Genomic DNA, 24,644 nt, shown 5'->3' with positions numbered 1-24,644 from the left:
TTCGAAAGGGGTGACACAGGAATAATTTTCACATATAATCCAATTGATCCACGCGTTCACAGAGCGAGTTGATCATCTTACGCATATGCTAGGCAATCTCACTAATCAAGTGGGAGAGCTTCGGTGTGGAGGGAACCAGAGACCAAAGTTAGAGCATGTGGACACATAGGGAAAGGTCCTCACCAAAATAGCAGCCAATCCTGACTTATGAAGACACCAATAATACAATCTTTCAATTGTTGAAACGTGATAGAGAGCCTAAAATTAAGGTAGTAACTTGAGAATTCTGTGGTTATTTGCATGTTGACAACTTCATTGATTGGCTAAGCAAAGTAGAAATGGTGTTCAAGTACAAGAAAATCATGGACAATCAGAAGGTTTAATGGCTATGAAGTTTTTCGTTCATGAATTAATATGGAGGGACGATTTCCAAGCCGAATGAATTTGTCAAGGTGAGGAGAGTAAATTCCTAGGAAAAGATGAAAAAGAAGTTCCTACCTGAGATTTATGCCCCTGACTTCTATTAAAAATGTCACAATCTAAGTTAGGGAATGAATTAGTAAATGAATACATCAGGGAATTCTATATATTGACACCATGAGCAAGGTGTCGTGACTATGGAGACCAAAATATTTCAAGATCTCTTAATGGTCTTAACCTGTATATTAGAAATGAATTTGGCTGTCAAATATGTATTTAAGATATCCGTTGCATATACACTTGCATTAAAAGCTGAGGAGATAATTAATTGAGGAATTGGGAGACAATTGGTGCCCCATGAGTATTGCCATCCACGATGTGTAGCATGATCACTTCCCATGCAAGGCAACCATGGGGCCTTTCATGGGTTGAGGGATGATGGAACAACATCTAACAATGAAACCACACCCCAACTAGAGGGGTGGTGGTTATGGACGAGGGGCTAGTGCATGGTATGCCCAAGACGGGGGTAAAACAATGGTCCTTTCATGTGCTTAAGTGTGGGCAACCGGGAGATCTATCTTTTCACTGTCCTGAACATCAATCCATAATTGAAGCAAATTTGGTAGATGGAGTATATGTTGAAGGCATTCCTGATCGCATGCAAATGAAAGCTAAAGATGACACAAAATATGAAGAACATGCATATGAGAATGGGGCTTACATTGGTGAAGGTGTAACATATGTGTCTAGTGATAAGGGCAAGTCATTGGTCATCCAACGAACTATCCTATCGACACTTCGGGTGATTGATGTTGGATGATAGTCGTGACACAATATATTCCACACCATTTGCACTTCTAGTAGGAAGATATGCATGATTTTGGTAGACAGGGGGAGTGGTTGGAACATTGTCTCATAAGAATTAAACCTTAAAGAATATAATCATTACAATCATACAAGATTTGTTGGTTTTAAAGAGGGGAAGAAGTTTTTATCAACTCTAGGTGCTTTATTTTCCTCTATTGGACCTAAGTATAAAGATGAGGTGTGGTGTGAGGTGATCCCCATGGATGCATGCCACATTTTGTTAAAAAAACCATAATATAGGTCCGAGATATGGTGCATTAACACCCATTTCTTCCTCAAGGATGGTGTTAATATCATACATTATATTTGTACCTAATGAAACATCTTTCAACACTTAAATTTGATAAAGAGGAGAGTCAGAAATCACTTAGTTTACAAAAGTCTGAATTAGAAAGGTAGGAGATTGACATCGTCTCTGTCTTAGTTGCCAAAGAAGAAGCAAAGCAATCGGAAGTTCCACCTCTCATGCAAAAGCTCCTTTGTGAATATCAAGACTTGGTGCTCAATGGACTTCCTCCTATGAGGAACATTTAACATCTTATTGACTTGGCACTCGGTTCAAACATGCTGAAAATTTGCGCATTAACGAACGAGTCCAACCAAACAAGCCAAACTGCTGCCGATTGTGGACTGGCATAAAGAAGTTCAAAAGAAGAAAGACAAAAGAAAAAGAAGGAAATTAAAGAGAGAAGAACCAAATACTGAGATGCTACAGATGAACATCGTAGCAACAAGAAATATAAAGAAGGTGACTTGGTTCATAAAGAAAGGTTTCCGATGGGAACTCACAACAAGTTCAAGTCTAAGAAGATTGGACCATGTTGAATCAAGAGAAAGTTGGGTGACAATGTTTTGTGATTGAGTTACTAGATAACTTGGATAGCTTGGCATCCTTCAATGTTGCGGATTTGTCCGAATATTATGGTAAGGTGCTTGATGTGCAAGACGAAGTTATTACCGATATGAACAAACAACTCCTTAAGAAACATAAAGAAAAAATTGAACAAGTGTTGCAGATGAAGACCGTTGGTACTCAATGATGCCAATACAAACAGTACTTGGTAAAATGGAAGAACAAGTCTTATTTTGAAAGCATATGGATCACCTGAAAAAAATTGCAAAAATTGGATCTATATCTCTACTAGTATAAATCGTCCAACTCGCTAGAGTCGAGTTCTTTTCAACTCGGAGGGAATGATGTAGGCACCCGACCCACTGTAGGGCCCAACATATGCTGATTTTGGATTATTTGTTTTTATATTTTGTGCTTAAATATGAGGGATTGTTATATTTACTACGTGTGGATGATATGAGGGGCTGATTTGAAGATGTGACTGAAGATTTTGGTGATTATTTCCTAGATTTGCTTTTATTATTATTAGGGCTTGTTGCTGTCTTCGTTAGATTAGATTGATTTGAAATCAATCTGGTAGCTGGGAGATTTTCATTAAAGACTCGATAGTAATTGTCTTGAGGGTCACTTAAGTATTGTAAGAGAATAAGAGAAGAAGCTTGATATTAATACTCTATTTAAATATTCTTGTGGGTGTACTCTGTCCTTTTTTTTTTTTTTTTTTTTGCGATTCGGGCATCGAGATCTCATTGACTCGATAACCAGGTTGTACCAGGTCCACATGTCTTGTATATGCCATCTAACTTGTGCATTAGTTGAGCCTGCCATGCTGATGGGATGCCCTAAAATCAGGCCTGTACAATCATCAAGTTGGTCCCACCATAGAAAACAATGGTCACCTATCCAAAAACTTCCATATTCACCTGGTGGACCACATGATGGTTGGATCAGCTCGATTTTTTGGGCCATCCAACTTTAATGATGGTGCTCACATAGTGCACAGGTTGGGTGGTTTCATGATGGGTTCATGTATTGCAAATTTACATCTTTCAAGATTGGCATCCAACTTTCATGGCAACACATGTATTGCGTATATAGATCTTAGAAATATATAGCAAGTGACAAGAAACATTGAGAAGGGGAGGTTGGGAAAATAAGTCAGATATTTTGTAAGAAAATTTGGCGTGATGGAAATGCACTTCCCTCAATTTCCTATTAGTTTTGACCATCAGAGATGTGGGAAAGAGAGTTTCTTGAGAGCCCTATTTCCTTTCTCACATTTTCCACTAAGGGCCTGTTTATTTATTTAGGGTGAAAACAAAACCTGGAAATGGAAAGCAGGTAGGGAATCCCAAAATGTGGAAATGTGATCTCAGCATGGTTGAAATGGATTCCCCATTCCTGGATTCTTTTGCACCATGAATTTGCTTGGAAATGCTTTTGTTTTCCTTTTTCTTGTTTGTTTGTTTTGTTTTGTGTTGCCATCCATTCTGAATGGGTAAATCTACCCAAGCTAAGGAAAGAGATTTAACAAGTTTTTGAGGAAATGGTTGAGGAATCTTTGGAAAAGGAAATTGATTTCCTCTTGTTCCTTTGGTTTCTCAGACAGAGGAAACCATCTCATACAAGGAATTCATTTTTTTTCCATGGTTGACCATGATTTTCTCTCTTAAAGGTCTAAACAAACAGGCCCTAATCCAAACAACCTAAATAAATCAGTGTTACTTGTAATTAAAAAAAAATGTGAAGTGCCTGTAATGATTTGTCAGTAAAACTGGACCATGTCTTCATATAAATGGCATTTAGTTCACACTTCTTTGACCCATGCATAAATCCCTCTTTTTCATGTGTACTGACAGAATTTGAAATAATTGCCACAAATGAGGAAAAAGAAGAAGAAAAGAAATGACTAGAGAAATCAGAACATTGTGTCTAGAAATTTAGACACAAGTAATACTAAGCATGCACATGTATACAAAATACTCTTGGGACATTGAATGAATGCTCATTATGAAAATTTAGGTCCAATAACTAATGTGTTTATTTGTTTGAAGGGACAATTCGAAGCTATGCTCCTGTGGTGGTGATAGACAGATCTTCTATTGGGATGTATCAACTGGACGTGTGATTCGAAAATTCCGTGGTCATGATAGTGAGGTTTGTTCCTTACTGAAAATGATTGGCATTATGTATGCTAGTTGTGTTCATATCTCATCGCTGTCTTTATATGGTCCTACTTTATTTATTTTTGAACTTGGAGATTAGTTGGATCCACTATCACTCTTGGATATCCATTTATAATTTGTCGAAGCTGTTAATGGCTGATACTGCATTTATTTACATGAAAGTTTACAAGTGATTAAAATGATATTTTAAAGGAACCTTCCCATCATCAAACCATAGTACCATACTTTTCATAGTATCTATGATCGTTGATGGGTATCCATGTACGGAACCTAATAATCTGTCATTAATGTGAAACGTGCGAAGGTGCAATTTAATGGAGATCTGCCATGATGCAGTGCTATTTTATATTCTTTTGCTCATTTGAAAGTACTTTTTTTTTTTTTTTGTTTGAAGGATCTCATTCTAATATACGTGGTTGCTTATCACAAAAAAAAAAAAAGAAAAAAAAAAAAGAAAAGAAAAAAAGAAAAAAAGAAAAAGAAAAGATTTCTCTTTGACTAGCTATTATAGGCTGGAGTGTTGGGAAATTAAGATGCAACATGAATGGAGAATGAATATTAAGAAAGCTTCCTAATTTTCTTCAGTGCACAATGTTGTTAAATGCGATCGCATATGCGCATATGCGATCGCATATGTGTATATGCAATCGCATATGTGCATACCCATATGCATTTCGCATATGCCATGTTGGCATATGCGACCGCATATGCTAAAAAAGCGATAATATGCGATCACATACAACATATGCGATTGCATACCGGCCAACGGTCAGAAATCTGACTGTTGGCACATTAAATCTTTTTTTTTTTTTTCTTTTTTTGTTGCAAAAAAATTGACTTTTTGCTTATAAAAAAACATCCAAACCTCCATTTGCAACATTCTTACCCAAAAACTCTCTTACTCTCTTCTTCTCTTACATTTTTTACTTCCATGTGCACTTAATCTCTCTCTCTCTCTCTCTCTCCCTCCCTCCCTCCCTCCCTCCCTCCCTCTTACATAGTTCCTATTTCCAAGTTCCAACCAAGTTCCAACGCAACATCAACATCCAAGTTCCTAGTTCCTACTTCTCTACAATATCAAAAGCAAGAAGATCATTCAAGAAGGGAAGTTTCCCTCTCTCTTGGAAGATCAAGATTCAAGCTTCAAGCACTTTCAAGGAAGATTCTCATTCAACATTCAAGCACTCTCATTCTACAATCTACATTTCTCTCTTACATAGTTACACACATTCTAAAATTCTACATTTCATTTTCATCTTCATTCGTTTTCTAATTTCTAATTGACATTCTAAATTATATTTCTCTCCACATTCATTTCATTCTCATTTATTCTCTCTCTCTCTCTATTATCTACATACATTCTACATTTTCTTCCTCTCTCTTACATTTTTTTTTTCAAGTGTAGGCTATTAAGCTACAAGCCTACAAGTTCAAGTGTACAAACCTACAAGTTACAACTTATAACTACATATAAGACGTAAGACTCAAGACTAGAGTGAAGAAAGTCTCAAGACTCTCAACAAGACTCAAACTTGCGTTGTGTTTGTGTACTCATGTAATTTGTGTAACTTTCTCTACCTCTCTCCATCTCTATTCTCCATCTCTCTCTCTCTCTCTCTCTCTCTCTCTCTCTCTCTCCCCTAATTGTAACTCCCCCTCTTTCTCTTCTTTTTCTTTTTTCTTCTCTCCTACAAGTGTATCTCTCTCTCTCTCTCTCAACACCCCCCTCTTTCTATTTTTCTTCTCTTCTACAAGACTACAACAAGTCTACAAGTTCCAGTGGTAGTGTGTAAGTGTAACTCTCTCTCTCTCTCTCTCTCTCTCTCTCTCTCTCTCAATTAGGGGGTGTTTGGCATCTCTACAGATAAGAGCTTATTGGCTTCTAAAAAAAAAACTTTTAGCCTATTTGGTAAAAGTCTAATCATAATTCTTATTTGTTTTGAAAGTAGCAAATAACCTTTGACTTTGTAAGTTAGGGAGGAGTTACTTTTTGAAACATAGGTTATTTGGCTTAAGCTGGTAGACATTTTGGACTAATTTTTGGACAAGTTTGTCCTTAAACTTTTCAAGTAATTCCCATCGTACCGTCTTCTCCTCTCTACAATCTCTTCGAGGTAGGCCCACATGATGAACGACCCATATTGAAGGTGGGCTTCACATGATGAATGGTCCACATCAAAGGTGGGCCCACTAATGCACGGTCACATCAAAGGTGAGCCCCACACGATGGATGGCCTGCATCAAAGTGTGGTCCCACATGATGGGCGATTCACATCAAGCAGGTCCTACTTGATGGATGGTCCACATCAAAGGTGGGATCCACATGATGGATGGTGGACATTGAATGTGGGACCACATGATGGAAAGGCTCATACTCAACCAGTTGTTCCAACAGGGAGTATCTTTTAGTTTAGGAGATGGGATGAGGATACGTTTTTGGCTTGACCGTTGGATCTTGGATCCTCTGTCTGTAAGTTTCCAAGGCTAGCTAGAACTTCCTCTAATCTTGCTATTTCCGTTTCCGAGTGTTTTTCTCCCTTGGGCTCAGGGGCTTGGTGTCCTTTGAGTAGAAGAGATCCTACGGATGTAGTGGAAGAACTCCTCGAACTCCTTTAACTATTTGCTGATGTCTGCCCTTGAGTTGGTGACTCAAATTGCTTAGTTTGGTCTTTATCAGCTTTTGGCATATTCACAACAAAATCCTTATTCAATCTTATCAGAGGCCCCCCTCCTAATACTGGAATGATCTTCCCTTCATTCATTTGGCCCTCTAGGATTCCCCCCAAGATCTTTGCCTTTGCCTAGTGGCAAGAGGAAGAGTCTTCACAATTGACAATCTTTAGCGCTGTGGTTTCATCCTTCCCAACATGTGCCTTCTCTGTTTCGTTGACGGGGAATCCATTACCCATCTCTTCCTGCACTGCCCTTTTGCTTTGGAAGTCTGGGATTTGATCCTTGCCACATTCCAAGTCCAATGGGCCATGCCTGGCTTGATCCTCGCTATGTTTCATGCCTCCCAAGGTTTTGCCCTGGGCAAAGACTCCAAGATGGTGTGGAGCTTGGTAGTCCTAGCTTCTCTGTGGTCCATTTGGAGAGAAAGGAACCTTCGCTGCTTCCAAGACTGTGCCTCCTCTTTTGCTGCTATCTCTAGGCTTTTGTTTTGTGATTTGAAGGAGTGGCTGCCCAGTCTAAATCTCATAGACAAGCTGCCTACCTCCTCTCTATAATGCCTTTTGTTCCGTTTGTGTCTCGAGTTGTAGACTGTTTTATAGGGTTTTTGTTGTTGTTGCTGCTCCTGTGCTTCCTGTTCTGTTGCTTTTGGCTTTTGCCTTCTTATTGAATTTCTTTGCATCCTTTAAAAAAAGGGAAAAAAAAAACCTGGGCCTGGGTTGGGCCTTGGTCGACTCCCCTGAGGTTGGGTTGCATGACCCGGTCGAGTTGCACCACTACCTACAGGGCCTGGTCCATTTGCCACCCCTACTAGTGGCATTGGAGGGATTTTGAGGGATGATAAGGCGGTGGTCATATGATCTCATTGGTCCTGCTTACAGTTGTTGTTTCCCATGTTGTAGAACCTAATGCCCTTTGTGATGCTTTGAGAATTTTAGGTTTTAAATTCTTATTTTCTGGTGGTCATTGCAGGTTACTCTAGACGTGTCTTGGCTGCATTGGCTTGGGCTTTTAGTGAGAATCAAGAACCATGGAAACTTTATCTTTCTTTCTTCTTTCTTTCCTTCTTTCTTTCTTTCTTTTTTAATATGGTTATTGCCTCTAGGCTAAATATTTCATTTACCCATTTTGTTGACAAGGCATTATGCTGATGTTTTGGCCAAGGGGAGTGTCAGCTGTTTCTTTTGTTGTATTGGATGGGATAGAATTAATCAGCTAGAGAAAGTCTTTCTTGTTTTATGTTTTCCTCCTCTGTGTATGGCAGTTTACTGTGGATAAAATTTCTTTTTCCATAAGTGGAATATGGTTCGTGTACATAAATTTTTTGGGAAGTCATTCAAGTTAAGGGCATAAAGGCTGGTTGGGAAAAATAGAATAGGCAACTCAATATTGGTTGTGGTTGTTATTTTTCATATGGAAGGAACTGATCAAGTTAGATTATTTCTTTTCTTTTTTCCCCTATGTATGCATGGCAGTCTACTGCCAACAACATTCCTTTCTTCATATATGTTTTTGTTTGACGTATCTTATTTCATGGGCTTCATTTGGATTTTTTGTGCTCCAATTATTTGAACACGGTGTCTCATTGACATAAGTCTTTTTTATTACAAAATGTTCATACTTGAAAAAAAATGGGCCTGTTTGGATACTTGAATCTAGTCAATTTATGATTTGAAAGTTTCTTAATTGACATCTTGATGAAATTGTAAGTTCATTAATTAGCCAATTTGCTGTTTGTGGTTTTTCTTGTCAAATTAATGATTTCCTAGATTCGGTGTTTGGTTGGCTAATGAAGTTTGCATTTTAAGAGATAGGAAACGCGTCCTACAAAATACAATAGGATTGGACTATTCAAACCATCCAACATGTAGGATCCACCTCTGATTGCCTCTCTAGAAACCACTCCTATATGATGATCTTAACTGTCCAATCAATGGATATGAAATGGTCGGTCCATATTTATCATACAAGAAGAGGTCTTGTCCATGATCTAGATCGTCCATCAAATGGGGCCCACCTTTTTATATCAATCCCTCCAAAAAGTTCACTTTGATAAGATGATTTGAATGAAGTTATTCCGTAACAATAACGATGGCCATAACGGCCACCACCGTTACCTTTATGATATGGGTCGTAACGGTCGTTACGACCCCCATAACGGTCTCTCTGTTGTATTGAAAGAAAAAATCCAAAAAACCTATATATTCCCCATAATGTTGAAAAAAAAAATCTGAAAAACCTGTATTTGCCCTGTGATGGAGCATTATGGGTTTGTTACGGCCTTTACAGGGGGCGTAATGCGCCGTTAATGGTGGTTATAGGTAAATTTTTTTTAACATAATGACTATAACGATCATTATAACCCCGTAACGGGCAATGTTGTCATATCGCATATGCGATTGTGTGCGATTGCATATGCGATCGCACAATCCCATATGTGGTCGCATATAAATTTTTAAAATTTTTTTTTAAAATTTTTTTTAAAAATCAGAAAAATGGGGGAAAAGTAAGAAAAACATGAAAAAATATAAGAAAGTAGGGGGAACTTTCCTAAGTTAATAAATAACTAATTTTATATGTTTAAAATACATTTGAGTGAAATAAAACCAATTAAACAATGAATTAAACATCAAGTCATCAACATTTGACAATATAATTAACAAATATCAATTAACACTTAGTAAGTAAACAAAATGAAGAAGCTATTTATTTATTATTGATTGTAGAAAATGGAAATATAATTTACAAGTCAATAAGTTATACACTAAGTCACTAACAAAATAATACTAAATGGTAAATGCTACTATATCCGTCGATCTATTTGCCATTGTGACATTTAATCACTACCACCATCGTCATCATCGCCGTCATCATCCGAATCATCTCCTTCTTCTACGTACACTTCTTCTTCTTTTGTTTCTTTATCATTTGTATGTACTAATATTTTATCAACATTCAACAGTGAATCGTCAGCCTGATTATCATCTCCTCCTTCTATCTTCTCAATATCCTCCATGAGTTGACTGCCACTACTACTCGCCCCTCCTCTCCTTCGCCTTTGAACGGAAGTAGAGGCACATTCTCCAGGTGGCGATCAGTATGTGCATCTTCAACTTGCGCCCATGTCAAGTCCTCACCAGAAAATATCGGGTCCTCCGTTTTTACAAGCCACTCATTATCAGCATCTAGCTCTTTTAAGCAGATAGGGTCAAAGAAACGAGGCTTCTCTTTCCTATTCTGGAATCATTTTCGCAATTTCTGATTGTATTGGATGCAGACGAAGTTGTTGAGCTTCTTTTACTAAGGCAATTCCTTTTCTTGGTGTGAATCTGTATGAAAGATAGTGCATTTGGCATTAGCTATTTAGCTTATTAGCTTACACGTACAAGTTGAAGTTACAATTACTAAATTGTAAGTCTGTAACATGGTAACATATTAACATACTATCTAATAATTTAAATACGTAATCTCTAGTATACGAATAGCCCGATGCATCTGCAAACTCCAAGAACATTGTCCCAGCTAGACAATTCACTGGAAAGTTATTTAGAAACTGACTGGATATATTGGTCCGTCCATCGACCATGAGTGAACACCCATATATTTTCCACGATTCCTTATATTCGGCTATAAAGGATCGTGTATCATCAACTTTGGCTTTAAGGCACATCTCCCTCATTTCATGATATGAATGAGGTTTAAGCCCAGATCCAAATTGACCTATAGCCTCAACCATAAATTTGAAGATTCTCGATTTAACTGTGTTGAAAGCAATGCCGGTTTGGTAAAATCACTAAGCAATATATTGAATAATGGTTTTCCTATCTTTTTGTTTATACTGATTTTTGAAAGTTGTTTGAGTCAGCCTTTTGCCCCGACCTCTTTAGTCAACCACATCCTCGGAGTGTGGCCTACACCATCTATCCATAGGCCCATCCCCTCGGGCTCTTTTCGAGGCGAGACTGGCCTGTCGAAGGGGGGGTAAGGCTAGCTTCATTTACATCAAATACGTTTATATCCTCGCACACATCTTGTTCCATATATTCCTCTTGACATAGGGCATTATCGCATTTCTTTCTTCATTGTTTATCAATAAACTCTATGATCTCCCTTCGAATTTCTGGAGTAATTTTTTTACATGCTTTTGTATTTGACCCTAGTAAATGTTCAAGGTGTTGCTTGTGTTGCACAATGCTATCGGAACCCACATACCCAAATAACTCACATACCATGTGAGTCTTATCCATAACACTACGATAATGCCCATACTTCCAATCCGGGTCATTCAACTTGGGTTTCAAAGAGGAAGATTGGGAAAAAGACATGGTGTGGTAAGTGTGTGTTTGTATTGATTCTTCTTGTTATAACTTGTAGGTTGTTAACTTGTAAAAACTAAAAACTAAAAACTAAACTAAAAGAGTCAAGACTAAAGAAATGGGAGAGAGAGAGAGAGAGAGAGAGAGAGAGAGAGAGAGAGAGAGAGAGGAGTTACACTTGCACACTTACACTAGTAGTAGTAGAAGAACGGTAGAGAAAAGAAAAGGAGAAAGAGATAGAGTTAGAGTTACACTTGTAGTAGAAGAGGGGAGAGAGAGAGAGAGAGATTACACAATCTAAAATTCAGAAATATATTATTGTTTTAACTCTTGAATGTTGTAGACTTGTAGTTGTAGTCTTCTACTCTTGTTGCTTTTGTAGAATGTAAATTGTTGCCTTTTTTGAACTCTTGCTTAATTAATGAAAGTTGAATCTCATGAATCTTCTTGTAAGTTGTCACAAACTAAAAATAAAAAATGTCTGGAGTCTCTTGATTCTTGAATGTAAAGAAAGAGAGATAGAAATAGATAGAGAAATGTAGAGATTAGAGAATGATGAATGAATGCAGATTGGTAGAATAGAAATGAGAATGTAGAGAACGATTAAAGAGATATAGAAATGAGAATAGAGATTAATGAATAATGATTAAAGTAATGAGTGACTAAAGAGAGAGAAATGAGAATGATGATTGATGAATGAATGTAGATTGTAGAATAGAAATGATGAGATTGTAGAGATTAAAGAGATATATAAATGAAATGAGAATAAAAATTAATGAATAATAAGTGACTAAAGAGAGAGTAGAAATGAGGATAATGAATGAATGTAGACATAGTTACTAGTTATGGAGATTGTAGAAATGAGAATCTAGGGACATATATACATGAAATGAGAATGAATTTAGAGAAAATGTAGAATGTAGAGAGAGAGAGAGAGAGAGAGAGAGAGAGAGAGAGAGAGAGAGAGAGAGTGTTTGATTAGGAATGAATATTATGTAACTAGAGAATGAATATAATAAATAATAGAATGTAGAAAATGAAATGAATGAGAATTATGAGATGTAGAAAATGAAATGATATGTAGAAACTAGAAAGAAATGGATATAGAAAATGAAATGTGAGACTTGACTTGGAATCTATGCGATCGCATATTGTCGCATATTACAATATGCAATCACATATGTGCATGGATCACATATGCCACAGTCATATGCGATTTTCCCTGCATTGTGCGCATATGCGAATGTGCGGTCGCACATTACAGCACTTGTAACCATTACCTTTACGTAATGGCCTTTATGTCACACCATGATTTGAATAATCTAATCTATGGCTAGGAAATTGATGATCCACATTTATTACACCCAGTGTTCGCAATATCGATACTATCGGTCGATATATCGGCGGATATTATCGGTATCGCTGGCCAGCTACACGAAAGTAGCAGGAGTTTTAAAAAAAGAAAAAATATTTGTATTGCACGATATATCATATGATATCGCAGGATTTTCTTCGATATTATCAAGATTTTTTTTAAAAAAAAAGGAAAAAAGGGATTTCGGTACCTGGAAATGAAGATTACGTAATCGGAGATACATCAATGGAGATTCCGGTGAAAAATCTATAAAATTTTTTGAAAGTTGGGTTTGATTGAGAAGGATTCGGGGATTTTAGGGTTCTAGAAGGTCCGGAACCCTCCCTTTCTTCGAAAATGGCTTCCGCCCTATGTCGAAATTGGATTTCGTACCGAGTCCGGTATACTCTTATTGTATTGAGAAAACTTAGTGGGGCCACTGCGAATGTATGTGGTTTATCCACGCCATCCAATCTTTTTTCCATCTCATTTTAAGGGGTTGAGCCCAAAATTGAAGCATATCCCAAGCTCAAGTGGACCATACCCTGGGAAACAATGGGAATAATGATTTCCACCATCGAAACCTTGCTAGGCCCCATAGTGATGTTTATTTGTCATCCAAGCTGTTCATAAGATCGAAAAAACATGGATGATTGTAAAAAATAAATATAATCTTGATCCAAAAACTTCTGTGGCCCTCCAGAATTTTTCAATGGAATACGTTCAATTCATACTGTTTTCTATGGTGTGGTCCATTTGAGATTTGGATATACTTCAATTTTGGGCTCAAGCCCTAAAATTATCTGATAAAATGGATGAAAGGAGTGGATAAAATATATAAATCACGGTGGACCCCACAGAGTTTACTCAATGTGTGGTTACGTGTGGTGCAAAGCCGAGCACTGACATTCCAAGTTGTACCAATGGTTCAAAGGAGATCAACGTTACATGGGCCACACAATAATGTATTTATTATATCAACCTCGTTCATCTATTCGGAGAGATCATTTTAGATCATGAACTCAAAAAATGATTCATATCCAAAGCTCAAGTGGACCACACCATAAATAGCAGTGGGACAATGATTCTCACCATTAAAACGTTTGTAGGGCCCACCATAATATTTATTTTCCATCCAATCTATTCATAAGGTGACACATATCTGGATGAAGAGGAAAAAAAAATATCATATTGATCCAAAACTTTTGTGACCCCAAAATGGTTTCAATAGTAGACGTTAAATCCCCTATTACGTTTTGCAGTGTGGTCCACTTGATAATTCGATCTACCTTATTTTTCGGCTCAAGCCATACGACTAGCTCACCAAATGGACGGACGGTTTGGATATAACACATACCTCATGATGGGACCCACATAACTTGGTGACGTCAACGCACCAGCCAACCGCTTCCGTCCGCATGGGAGGGATTAGATGAGACTCCCACGCGAACATAGGTGTGGCCCACCATGATGTTTGTGAGAAATCCACTCCGTCCATCCATTTTGTTAGCTCATTTTATGACTTCAAACAAAAAGTGAACGGGATCCAAGACTCAAGTGGGCCGCACTAAGGGAAAAGGTGGGCAGGGAAATTTCTACCGTTAAAACCTTCTTGGGTTTGATAGTGATGTTTACATGCCATCCATGCTGTTCATAATATCATTCCTACTGGGATTAACTGAAAACACATACTAACCAGATTCAAAACTTTCGTGGCCCCATGAATATTTCAACTGTGAACATTCAATCCTCCATTTTTCAGCCCACTTGAGCATTGAATCTGGCTCATTTCTGGTTTAATGTCCTAAAATGAGCTCATAAAATGTATGGACGGAGTGGATTTCTCACAAACATCACGGTGAGCCCACCTAGGTTCCCAACACACGAACTTCTGCCAAGGCTTTTGCATGAAATGCAGGTGAGGACTTAGGGTGATGTATTTGTCTTAAATCTACACCGTCCAACAATTTTGAAAGATCATTTCAGGATATGATCTCAATGACTTGGTTGTGTTTTTATACATGTCTTTGATACATTTATAAATGTCATGCATTCAATTTAAATATATTTGCATTAGTTGAGTTAAACATCGCATAACTTAGGACCCTATACAAAGGAAACTTATTATGTGCACCTTTTTTTTTTTTTTTTGATATGTTATTATTTAAAAGTGTGTATTAAGGTCTTTTTTAACAATCCCTGAAGTTTCATTAAAAAATTCAACCATTTTTCCAATGTTTCCCCATGTTTCCCAAAAAGTGCGATAAATTATGCGATACAAACGATATATCCCGTGTGATAACCGATATGTATCTGTATCCCAAGGTTGCGATACATGCGCGATACCGATATTTCGAACACTGATTACACCATACATATGTTTAATTATTTTCCATCATGTGGGCCTAACTTTGAATCACCCATCCCACTTGTACGTAATTTGGACCATTCATCATGTGGAACCCACCATTGATTGCTCATCTCTCTTAAAAGTCACCTTCATCGAATGATTCCAACCGTTCAATTGATGTAACAGAGAAGTTCTAATTATTATAATCTAGACTGTCCATGAAGGTGGGTCCACCTTCGATTGCCCATCCCTATTAAGAGTCACTTTAATTTGATGATCCTAACCATTTGATCAACGGTTGGGGAGATGGACGATACATACTAATTATAATTGTGGAGATTCAATTATTGATAAGGACCATCCATGAAATAGGGCCTACAGTTGATTCCCATCCCTTTAAAAAATAATCTTTGATATAATGATCTTAATGATTCAATCAATTGCTAGTAAATGAATGGTCCATATTTATTATACTAACAAATGTCTTACCTATGATCAGGACCCTCTGTCATGTGTGGCTCACTTTTCCTTGTAGATCCCTCTCAAAAATTACTTTTGATTAGATGATCCTAACCATCTGATCAATGGCTAGGGAAATCGATCATCCATATTTATCATACCAGACAAAAGGTTTAATTATCATATTTCATGTGGGATCCACCTTTGATTGCCCATCACTCTTGAAATACTTTAAGCTGATGATGCCAACTATCGGAGCAATGGCTTGGACAATGATCCATGATGATTATACTACAAGGTCATTGATTGGACCGTTCATCATGTGGGGCCTGATTTGATTTTTCTATTTATCTCAGATATCATTTGGATCGCATGATCATAGCAATTGGATCAATGGTTACGAAATGGACCTTTTGTCAAGGGTGGGGAAACATTCTCAAGATTCCCAACTTCGTGAACTGGGGAATTTTATATAATTTTTTTAATTGCTAATTGCATGATTTATGTCCTTTTCCTAATTGGTAATTAGTGAATTTATCAAGTAACGCCATCCCAAACACATTAATTGCCAAATTCAAGGATTTGACAGTTAAAATTTTGCCAAATTCATGAATTTGGTGTGCATCCAAACAGGCCCGTAAAATATCCAGCACGTTATAATTAGGCTTTTTGGTTGCTTGCTTCTAAGTACATGTCATGGAAGCAGTTCTTTATTCTGCACTTCTATTTTCAGGTGAATTCTGTAAAGTTCAATGAGTATGGATCCGTGGTAGTATCAGCAGGGTATGATCGTTCAGTGCGCGCATGGGACTGCAGATCTCATAGCACAGAGCCAATACAGGTTCCTCCTCCCCCCGCCGTTTCTTCAACAGCTGAAATTTGAGTATGTAGCAGTCCTAAGCTCGTTATAATGTCCTCGCTGTGTTTCACAAATTCATCATTGATGTGTGGCAGATAATCGATACATTTTCCGATAGCGTGATGTCTGTTTGTTTGACAAAAAGTGAAATTCTTGCTGGAAGTGTTGATGGAACCGCTCGCACATTTGACATTCGTATTGGTAGGTATGTAGCATCATAGTAGGGAGGCCTAAGGAGTCCTGTTTTTCCGATTTGACTTCTCATTTCATTTGGGGTGTCATTATTTTCCTTTTTCCTAGTATAGTACTCCATAACTTTCAAATGAGTTTCTAATGCATTTCTGCTAATACCTTCTTACTGCCATAAACTAGAGAGCTTGTTGATGACTTGGGACAGCCTGTCAACTGCATTTCAATATCAAACGACGGAAACTGCATGCTAGCAAGTTGCTTAGATTCTACTCTATACCTTTTGGATAGGTAATATTCTTTTATTTATTTATTTATTAAACCTTATAGTATGTTCTTCTGGTATCTGTGCATTCATGGATGGCTATGGCAGGTCTACGGGGGAATTATTGCAAGAATATAAGGGCCATACTTGCAAGGTTGGCTTCTATTTGCTGCTGTTTTAGCTCTTTGTAATATTGTGCCCTTGCTGCTGTTCTGGTTGCTGAGTTTTTATGCTACTCTCGGGTGTAAAAGATATTTATAGAATGACATATTTTTCTATTGCAAAAAACCCAATGCAATTAAGTCATACTCTCTGAATCATGATTCGGCTAGGTAATCATTGAAAAGATTCTCCTGAGTCAACTAATAGAAGGTGTTTTAGATTTCGCATCTAAAAGCTCAAGGACATTTTGAGATCTCTTTCTACTAAAAGAGTATGTTTCAAGTTTGCATCTCAGCTCATGAAGTTAGGATGCTTTTAATTAAGGGTTTAAGGAGGAAAAACATAAATGATGATAAACCATATGGGACCAATTTATGCATTCGTTTTTTGCAATGAATGACAATTGATAAGATGGGAAGACTCTAGCATTGAAAAAAAACAACTAGAAGATATTATTGAGTATGTAGAAAACTAGAAATACTGCTTAGGTTATCTTAATTGCAAAAAACTTTAGTATTTAAGATTCTCTACAAGACAATTCTAAATTTTGGCGATTTTGTTGAAAATTGATTAGGCTTGCATTACCAGGGACGAAGGAAAGAAAATGTAGAAAGTACGGAATAATTTTTAGTTTGTGTAGGAAAGGAAAAAGGAATAGCAAACAAACGTTTTATCTTCTTTTCACGAATTTCAGCCACCTGTATATATACGCATTCATGTTTCCTTATTCATCAAACATGAAAAAAATGCTGATTTGTCAGAGTAAAAGGCAACAAATTTTTTAGAATATGAAAGTAGTCCCAATCTGCAACTGTACTTCAGCGAACCATTCACAATTACATCTTGGGACTAAAAAGAAATCCTCCTTCAAGACACCCCTTAATTTTGTCCTTGCCATTGCACACTCGATGGTCCAGATAACCGCAAACAGAGGCATTTTCCTCCTCATGGCATTTTCTTGTTCTTGTTCTTCTTCTGCTTCTGCTGCTTCTGCTCCTCCTCCTCCTGAGTCTTGAGCAGCTATCCAACCTTGCAAAATAAAGGCGTTTTAATTATTAAGCAGACCCTAACACTGGTCAAGTGGTCGGATGATCCTTGCCACTGACTGAAAGACTTCCAAGGACAAACTGATTTGTTAGGAAAAATCCCTTCATTTGCCAACATTCAGTGGCAGTGGGTAAAACCTTAGTGACATGATCCTTCTAATAAGGTGCCACCGCTGGTCCAAATGCCGCTTTGTAATCGTGCTCTTTTTCCTGCTTCCTTATTAAGCACTCAATTTCTTTATGTGTAGAACACATGTATGAAATCTAGAACACATGTACAAAATGCAGGTACCTTAATTATTAAGCGCTCAATTTCTTTACGTGTAGAATACATGTATGAAATCTAGAACACATGTACAAAATGCAGGTACCGTAATTATTAAGCACTCAATTTCTTTACACGTAGAACACATGAGGGAGCTTCCAAGCTCCGTGCATTTGCACCCATAGACCCCACCTTGATTGATGTATGTGTTCTATATCCATGTCGTCCATCAATTTTTTCAACTCATTTCAGGGCATGGTCCCTAAACTGAGGCAAATCCAAATCTCAAGTGGACCACACAGTAGGGACTGAATTTCCACCGTTAAAAACTCCTTGGGGGACACAATTTTAAATCAAGCTACTATTTGTGTTTTCCCTTTCATCTAGGTTTGTGTGACCTTACCAAAAGGTTGGATGGCAAATAAACATTACATTGGGCCCTAGGAAGTTTTTAATGGTGGGTGTTCAATCACCGTTGTTTCCGATTTGGTTCACTAGAGATTTCGATCTGCCTTATTTTTGGGCTCATGCCCTAAAATGATTTGGAAAAAAGGTGGACGGCATGGATATACAACACATACATTGAGGTGTGCCCCATGGTCAGGTCCTCACCAACGGACGGGATTGCCTACCATGCGGCCAGTGTCCAGTTGCTAGTGGATGGTGCACAGTGGGCCCCACCATGATGTATGCATTTTGTCCACCTCGTCCATCCATTTTGCTAGATCATTTTATGGCACGAGCACAAAAAGGAGGTAGTTCCAAATCTTAGGTAAACCACACCACAAGAAACAGTGGTGACTGAATGCCCACCATTAAGAACTTCTCTGGGGCCACAGAAGTAAGTTGATATTTGTGATTTCCCTTCATCTAGGTCTATGTGACCTTATGAACATGTTGGATGGCAACTAAACATCATGGTTGGCCCTATGAAGGTTTCAATGGTAGGTGTCATTGTCCTCATTGCATTTTGTGGTGTGGTCCACTTGAGCTTTGGATCTACCTCATTTTTGGGCTCATGCCCTAAAATTATCTAGAAAAATGGATGGATGATGTTGATATAACAAATGCATCATGGTGGGGCCCAGTGTTCAAATTATCTTCAATATTATCGAAATATCTCCGATATTATCTCTATCTCCAGCTCGGCGATACCGATAAAACTGGTAGCGATACTGTCATACTGATAATGCTGGTAGTATCAGAAATTCTAGGTATTAGCAATCTATCGCTAATGTAATCGCCAATATTTTCAACTAGTAAATTCTAGGTGTCGCTTGTATTGCCAATGCATCGATATCGTCAATGTATCACCAATATTTTCAACTATGTAAATTCTAGGTAATGCTTGTATCATAAGTGTATCGACGATATTTCAATAGTAAATTTTTATTTCAATTTTTTTTTTTCTCATGGGCACATGGTTGTATGTAATGTTCAATTTGTCATTGATAATATCTCGATATTATTAATATCGCAACACGCACGATATCGAGACCACAATCTTTCATTTCCTTTCTAATTATTGATGATTTCTTGGTGAAATATCACGTGTTGTTGATATTTTGCAATATCGATGGATGTTTGGATGGAAGGTTGGATAGATAAATAGGCCGGATGTGATGGTTGGACTGATTTCTTACAACAACACATGCTTTTAAGGCCCCATTAAATGGAAACTTGTTATGTATGCATTCTTTTTGCAATTTTTTTTTTCTAAATATGCAAATATGTACATTTTAGCATCTCTTAAAGTTTCGCTGAAAATTCCACCATTTTCCCAATGTTTCTCCGTATTTCCGGTTATCAATGATATCAATATTTTTTCTGTATCGCTGGCTAGCGAAACTTGCAGCGATACCGATACTTAGAACACTGGTGGGGCCCACAAAGCTCTGCCATGTTAATGCACCACCCCAGGTCGATGGTGTGTGCTACACTACCCAATCTGAGTCCCACCTAATCCAACCCTAAGGCCTTGTTTGGGAGCGTGAAATACGGTGGCTTAATCGGTATTAGGAGGGATGGGATTTGCTAATCCCTGATGTGACGGCTTTGGAGCTGTTTGGATGGCGAACGTCTCTCCACGTCTTAAGAGGGACTGGTGCGTGCAGTGGAGTCGGTGGGATTGTGAAATCCCACCGAGATACGCCCTATCGCTAGGTAGAATCCCTTGAGCAAGAAGAAGACGAAGCTTTCTCCGGCGCCATGTGAAACAGTAGCCAATGCATCAAAATCTCTCCCATTCTCCCTCTTTTTATTTCTGCTCTGTTGGAGTATCTTCTCTACACGATCAGTTCTTCTCAACAGAAGTGAAATCTTTTTGTACAAAAAGGCGACAGAAAGCTAAATACATTCGTAATTTTACAAAATTCTCCAACGGCTCTTTTCCCTCATTGCCATTTTTTCAAGTCCCTCTCTCCTTTCAAATCCATGGCTCAGGACAGTACCATGAAAGGCTCAGAGCCTGTTCTTCTTCAAAGAAATTGCAATGCTCATTTCCTCCAGTTAGGAGATTATTCTCTTCCATCTTCATCATCTGATGATACGCCTTTTGGGTGTTTGAAGCAATGCGGGGATAGTCTGAGAATTGAAGATAATTGATTGAAGAATGGGAAGAAGATGCACGGTCGAATCTGAGAATCGACGGAACAGGCTGTTCATTGGGATGAAGAATTTCACAGGAGATAGCAATGTGTGGGCCGTTATCTTCGTATAAGATCGTGCTCGAATCACTGTCCGACGATCCATCTTTGAAGTCGCCAAACATCATGAGCCCGCCATCACAATGCTCATGGCTCTTATCGATATCGTCCTTCATCTTGCTCTGTTCCAATACCATGTTTTTGGATTCAGATTGAATGATTTCCTGTTTCACATGCAGCCGTTCTCTACGTTCTTCACTCCAGAGAAAGCTTCGTCTTCTTGCTCCCTGGTCGCTTGGAAATACGGCGTCGGAGAAAGCTTCGTCCGTTTCACACGGCTTTACCTGAAATGCTGATTGCTCCCTGGTCGCCTGGAAACACGGGACATGCGTGAGAGATCTAAGCCGCTCATCATGCAGTCCTGTCCGTGCGCAATGATCATCAAGTGGGCCACAGTTATACACGGAATCACAATTTCTGTGAATAGACCACTCATCCCAATGCGGATACCATGCAATCAACGGCTCGGATCTCCACATTGGGTGAAGATGGAGGATGTGACAGCACTGTGAAATCCACTTCAATCCAATGGGTAATCCAAACAAACCCATATGGGATAACCCATGGGATGATGAAACCCAAACAGGTCATGTGCTGCGCATGGGATAAACCTGTACACGTAATGCAGCCAACCATCCACTGCAACTCATAAATGTAGTGAGGGCCCTAATTCCATCCCTTCTATTCCACTGTATTGCACGCGCCCAAACAGGCCCTAAATTCTTTTACACAAGGCATGTATTAACTTAAAACTAACCAATTTATTTATTGGATTGTTGTTGTTATGTCACAATCCCAAAATCAAATTGTTCGAACGATTTTAACCGTTAATTTGCAGATGCTTATTTTTGAAATAGGACCATTTGATATTTTCATTCATCACCATCCAATAAATGTCCACCAATCCATTAGTGGGATAAGTTCCAATAGATTGGATGAATTTGAGGCCGATTTGGAGAAGTGGTCCACCAAATTGGCGACACTATATATCCAAATTTAATTTTAATTTTTTCTTAAGATTTATTGGAGGAAATGATATCAAATTATTAGATATAAAAATTACATGATAAGACACAAGTTTTTGGATTCTATATGTTGAAATGAAATGCATGCAAGTCGCAAGGTATCTAATACACCTAATAGGAAATATACAAATGTGAGATGTTTTGGTATTACATTTCTTCTAATAAATTTATCATTTGATATTATTTAGTTAGAAAATTAAATATAAAAGGTTTGCAGTCAGTTCTAGGTTGTCAGGTTCATAAATTCACCAGACAGGCCGATACACATTCGCACCAATGAGTGGACCGTACACTAGCGTAAACATGTTAAAAAAAATGAATGTATATTTGGAATATTTATATTTTTATGAGTTTTGGATATTTTTTCCATAATTTTTTCTAGAAAAAAACCGATATGGGGGTGTATCGGCTGTTACGCCCAAGGTGTTCCGTAACAGTAACGGTGGCCATAACGGCCACCACCGTTACCTTTATGATGCGGGGCATAATGACTCTTACGGCCCTGTAACGGCCGTTACGATCTCTCTTTTTTATTTTCTTATTTATTGAAAAACCCCCCCGAAAAACCTATATCTGCCTCGTAATGTTGATTAAAAAGTATGAAAAACCTGTATATGTCCCGTAATAAACCATTACAAGACTATTATGGCCTTTATAGGGGATGTAATGTGCTGTTAACGGCAATTACGGGTCATTTTTTTTTTCCATAACGGCTGTTGCGGCCGTTACGACCCCGTAACGTGTAACGGTTGCCACTGTTACCTTTACATAACGGCCTTTACGGTAAACCATGGTTACGCCCCTCATATCGGCCGTTATGCCGATATTCTGTATCGGTAACAGTGGTGACTGTTATGGCCACCATTACTGATACGGAACACCTTAAGAGGGATAATGAAAGTCATTAAAAATAAAAGAGATTTTTACCTGAAAATTCCTCCTAATACATGATTTTATTGGATGATGGTTTGACCATGGATATTTATGAAGACATTCCTCTAACAATATGGATATGAGGTGAAAAGTCTTATTTACCCTTTGAGAAAATCCTTGCATAATCGAAAATCATGGCTCTCAGTTTTGTACTAAACCTAACTGCATTTGTCTGGCTATGAAGCTGTGTTGGGATACCATGATGTATTTCTAAAATTCATACTGACCACCACTTGCGTTGCCCAATTTTAGGCTTAGGGCTAAAAAAACCATCCCCATCCATGATTTAGGTGGGCCAAACAATTGGAAAAAGTGTACATGGGATACCCACCCTTTAAACTTTTTCCCTCAATGTGGCCCACCTAAATCACGGATTGTCTTGATTTTTGGATCTCAGGCCTAAATTTTTGGCATGACATCTAATGGTTCAAGTGGATTTCACATAATTATCATAGTGGGCTTATTAAAAAAAATCAACATTGGACATCTCTCCAAATTGTTTCCCTTGATGTGGTCCATCTAAATCACAGGTCAACCTGACTTTTTGGCCTTGAGACCTAACATCGGATTACACATCTAATGGTTGGAGTGGATTACACATACACATTACGGTGGAGTACGCTCGAGTGGGCATCCCATAATTTTTTTAAAAAAAATATAGAAATGAAAATTTCTTTCCAATTGCGGAAGAGCGACAGACTCGCAATGTATGGTTGCACATAGCACCAACGGCAATACTTTGTGGTGCTGAAAAAGATATGTGGCCCCAATATAATGTATGTGTTTTATCCATGCCGTCCATCCAATTTTCTAGATCATTTCAAGGCAAGAGCCAAAAAATGAGGCGGATCTTTATATCATGAGGACTAAACCGTAGGAAACAATGCTAATTGAACACCCACCATTAAAACTTTTTGGGGCTACAATAGTTTTGGACAAGTGATATTTTTGTTTTCCCTTCATCTAGGTGTGTGTGACCTAATCAACAGTTGGATGGCAAATAAATATTATAGTGGGCCCTAGGAAGTTTTTAATGGCGGAAGTACAATCACCATTTTCTTGTGGTGCGGTCCACCTGAGATTTGGATCTATCTCATTTTTGGGCTCATGCTCTAAATTGATCTAGCAAAATGGATGGATACCGTGGATAAAACACATAGATCATGGTGGCCCACAAAGCTCTTCTGGCACCACACAATAACCACATTGCCGTGTGCTCCACTACGCAATTGAGTCCGAGAGTAACGCCTTCATACCACTCCGACTAGTAGATGTGCAATTCCACCTTAGGCATACAACCAAAAAATCAGGTTGACATGTGATTCAAATGGGCCACGACAAAGGAAATAGTTGTGAGAGAGAGTCCACTGTTGATTTGTTACAGGGCATGCTGTGATGATTATGTGAAATCCACTCAAACCATTAGATTCCATACAAAAATTTAGTCGTGGGGCTAAAAAACCAGCACAATCTATAATTTAAGTGGGCCACACGGAGGGAAATAGTTTGGAAGGTGAGCGTCGCCCTATACGCCTTTCCAATCGTTTGGTCCACTTATCACGGATGGGGATGGTTTTGTAGCCCTATGCCTAGGTGGGTCCCACAATTGATGGTCGGTGTTGCTTTCAGAAGCACATCATGGTTAAAGCCCACGTAGCTTCTTAGCCAGACATGCAATTCACTCCCTTACTAGACGGGTAGTATGGTTCCCCGTTAT

At 38.2% G+C, this 24,644-nt stretch overlaps 1 protein-coding gene across 8 annotated transcripts in view; it reads left to right on the top strand.

Moving 5' to 3' along the window:
• LOC131237288 (uncharacterized) overlaps nucleotides 1-24,644 on the top strand; it is a 91,212-nt gene that overhangs the window by 5,562 nt on the left and 61,006 nt on the right. For 6 of the 8 annotated variants that reach the window (XR_009167158.1, XR_009167159.1, XR_009167156.1 and 3 more), the window contains exons 2-6: nucleotides 4,198-4,300; nucleotides 16,212-16,319; nucleotides 16,433-16,542; nucleotides 16,710-16,817; nucleotides 16,900-16,945. Coding sequence is in view for 4 of the 8 variants with exons in the window: in XM_058234985.1 (XP_058090968.1) it covers nucleotides 4,198-4,300; nucleotides 16,212-16,319; nucleotides 16,433-16,542; nucleotides 16,710-16,817; nucleotides 16,900-16,945 (475 nt within the window). In the remaining 4 variants the exon portion in view is untranslated. The remainder of the gene's footprint in view (nucleotides 1-4,197; nucleotides 4,301-16,211; nucleotides 16,320-16,432; nucleotides 16,543-16,709; nucleotides 16,818-16,899; nucleotides 16,946-24,644) is intronic. The other 2 variants (XM_058234987.1, XM_058234988.1) reach the window with 1 other exon arrangement.

Source organism: Magnolia sinica, chromosome 2, assembly GCF_029962835.1.
Source record: "Magnolia sinica isolate HGM2019 chromosome 2, MsV1, whole genome shotgun sequence".
NCBI classification, from domain to species: Eukaryota; Viridiplantae; Streptophyta; class Magnoliopsida; order Magnoliales; family Magnoliaceae; genus Magnolia; species Magnolia sinica.
The sequence above is the reverse complement of the archived record's forward strand: the minus strand, read 5'-3'. Positions and strand labels throughout refer to the sequence as shown.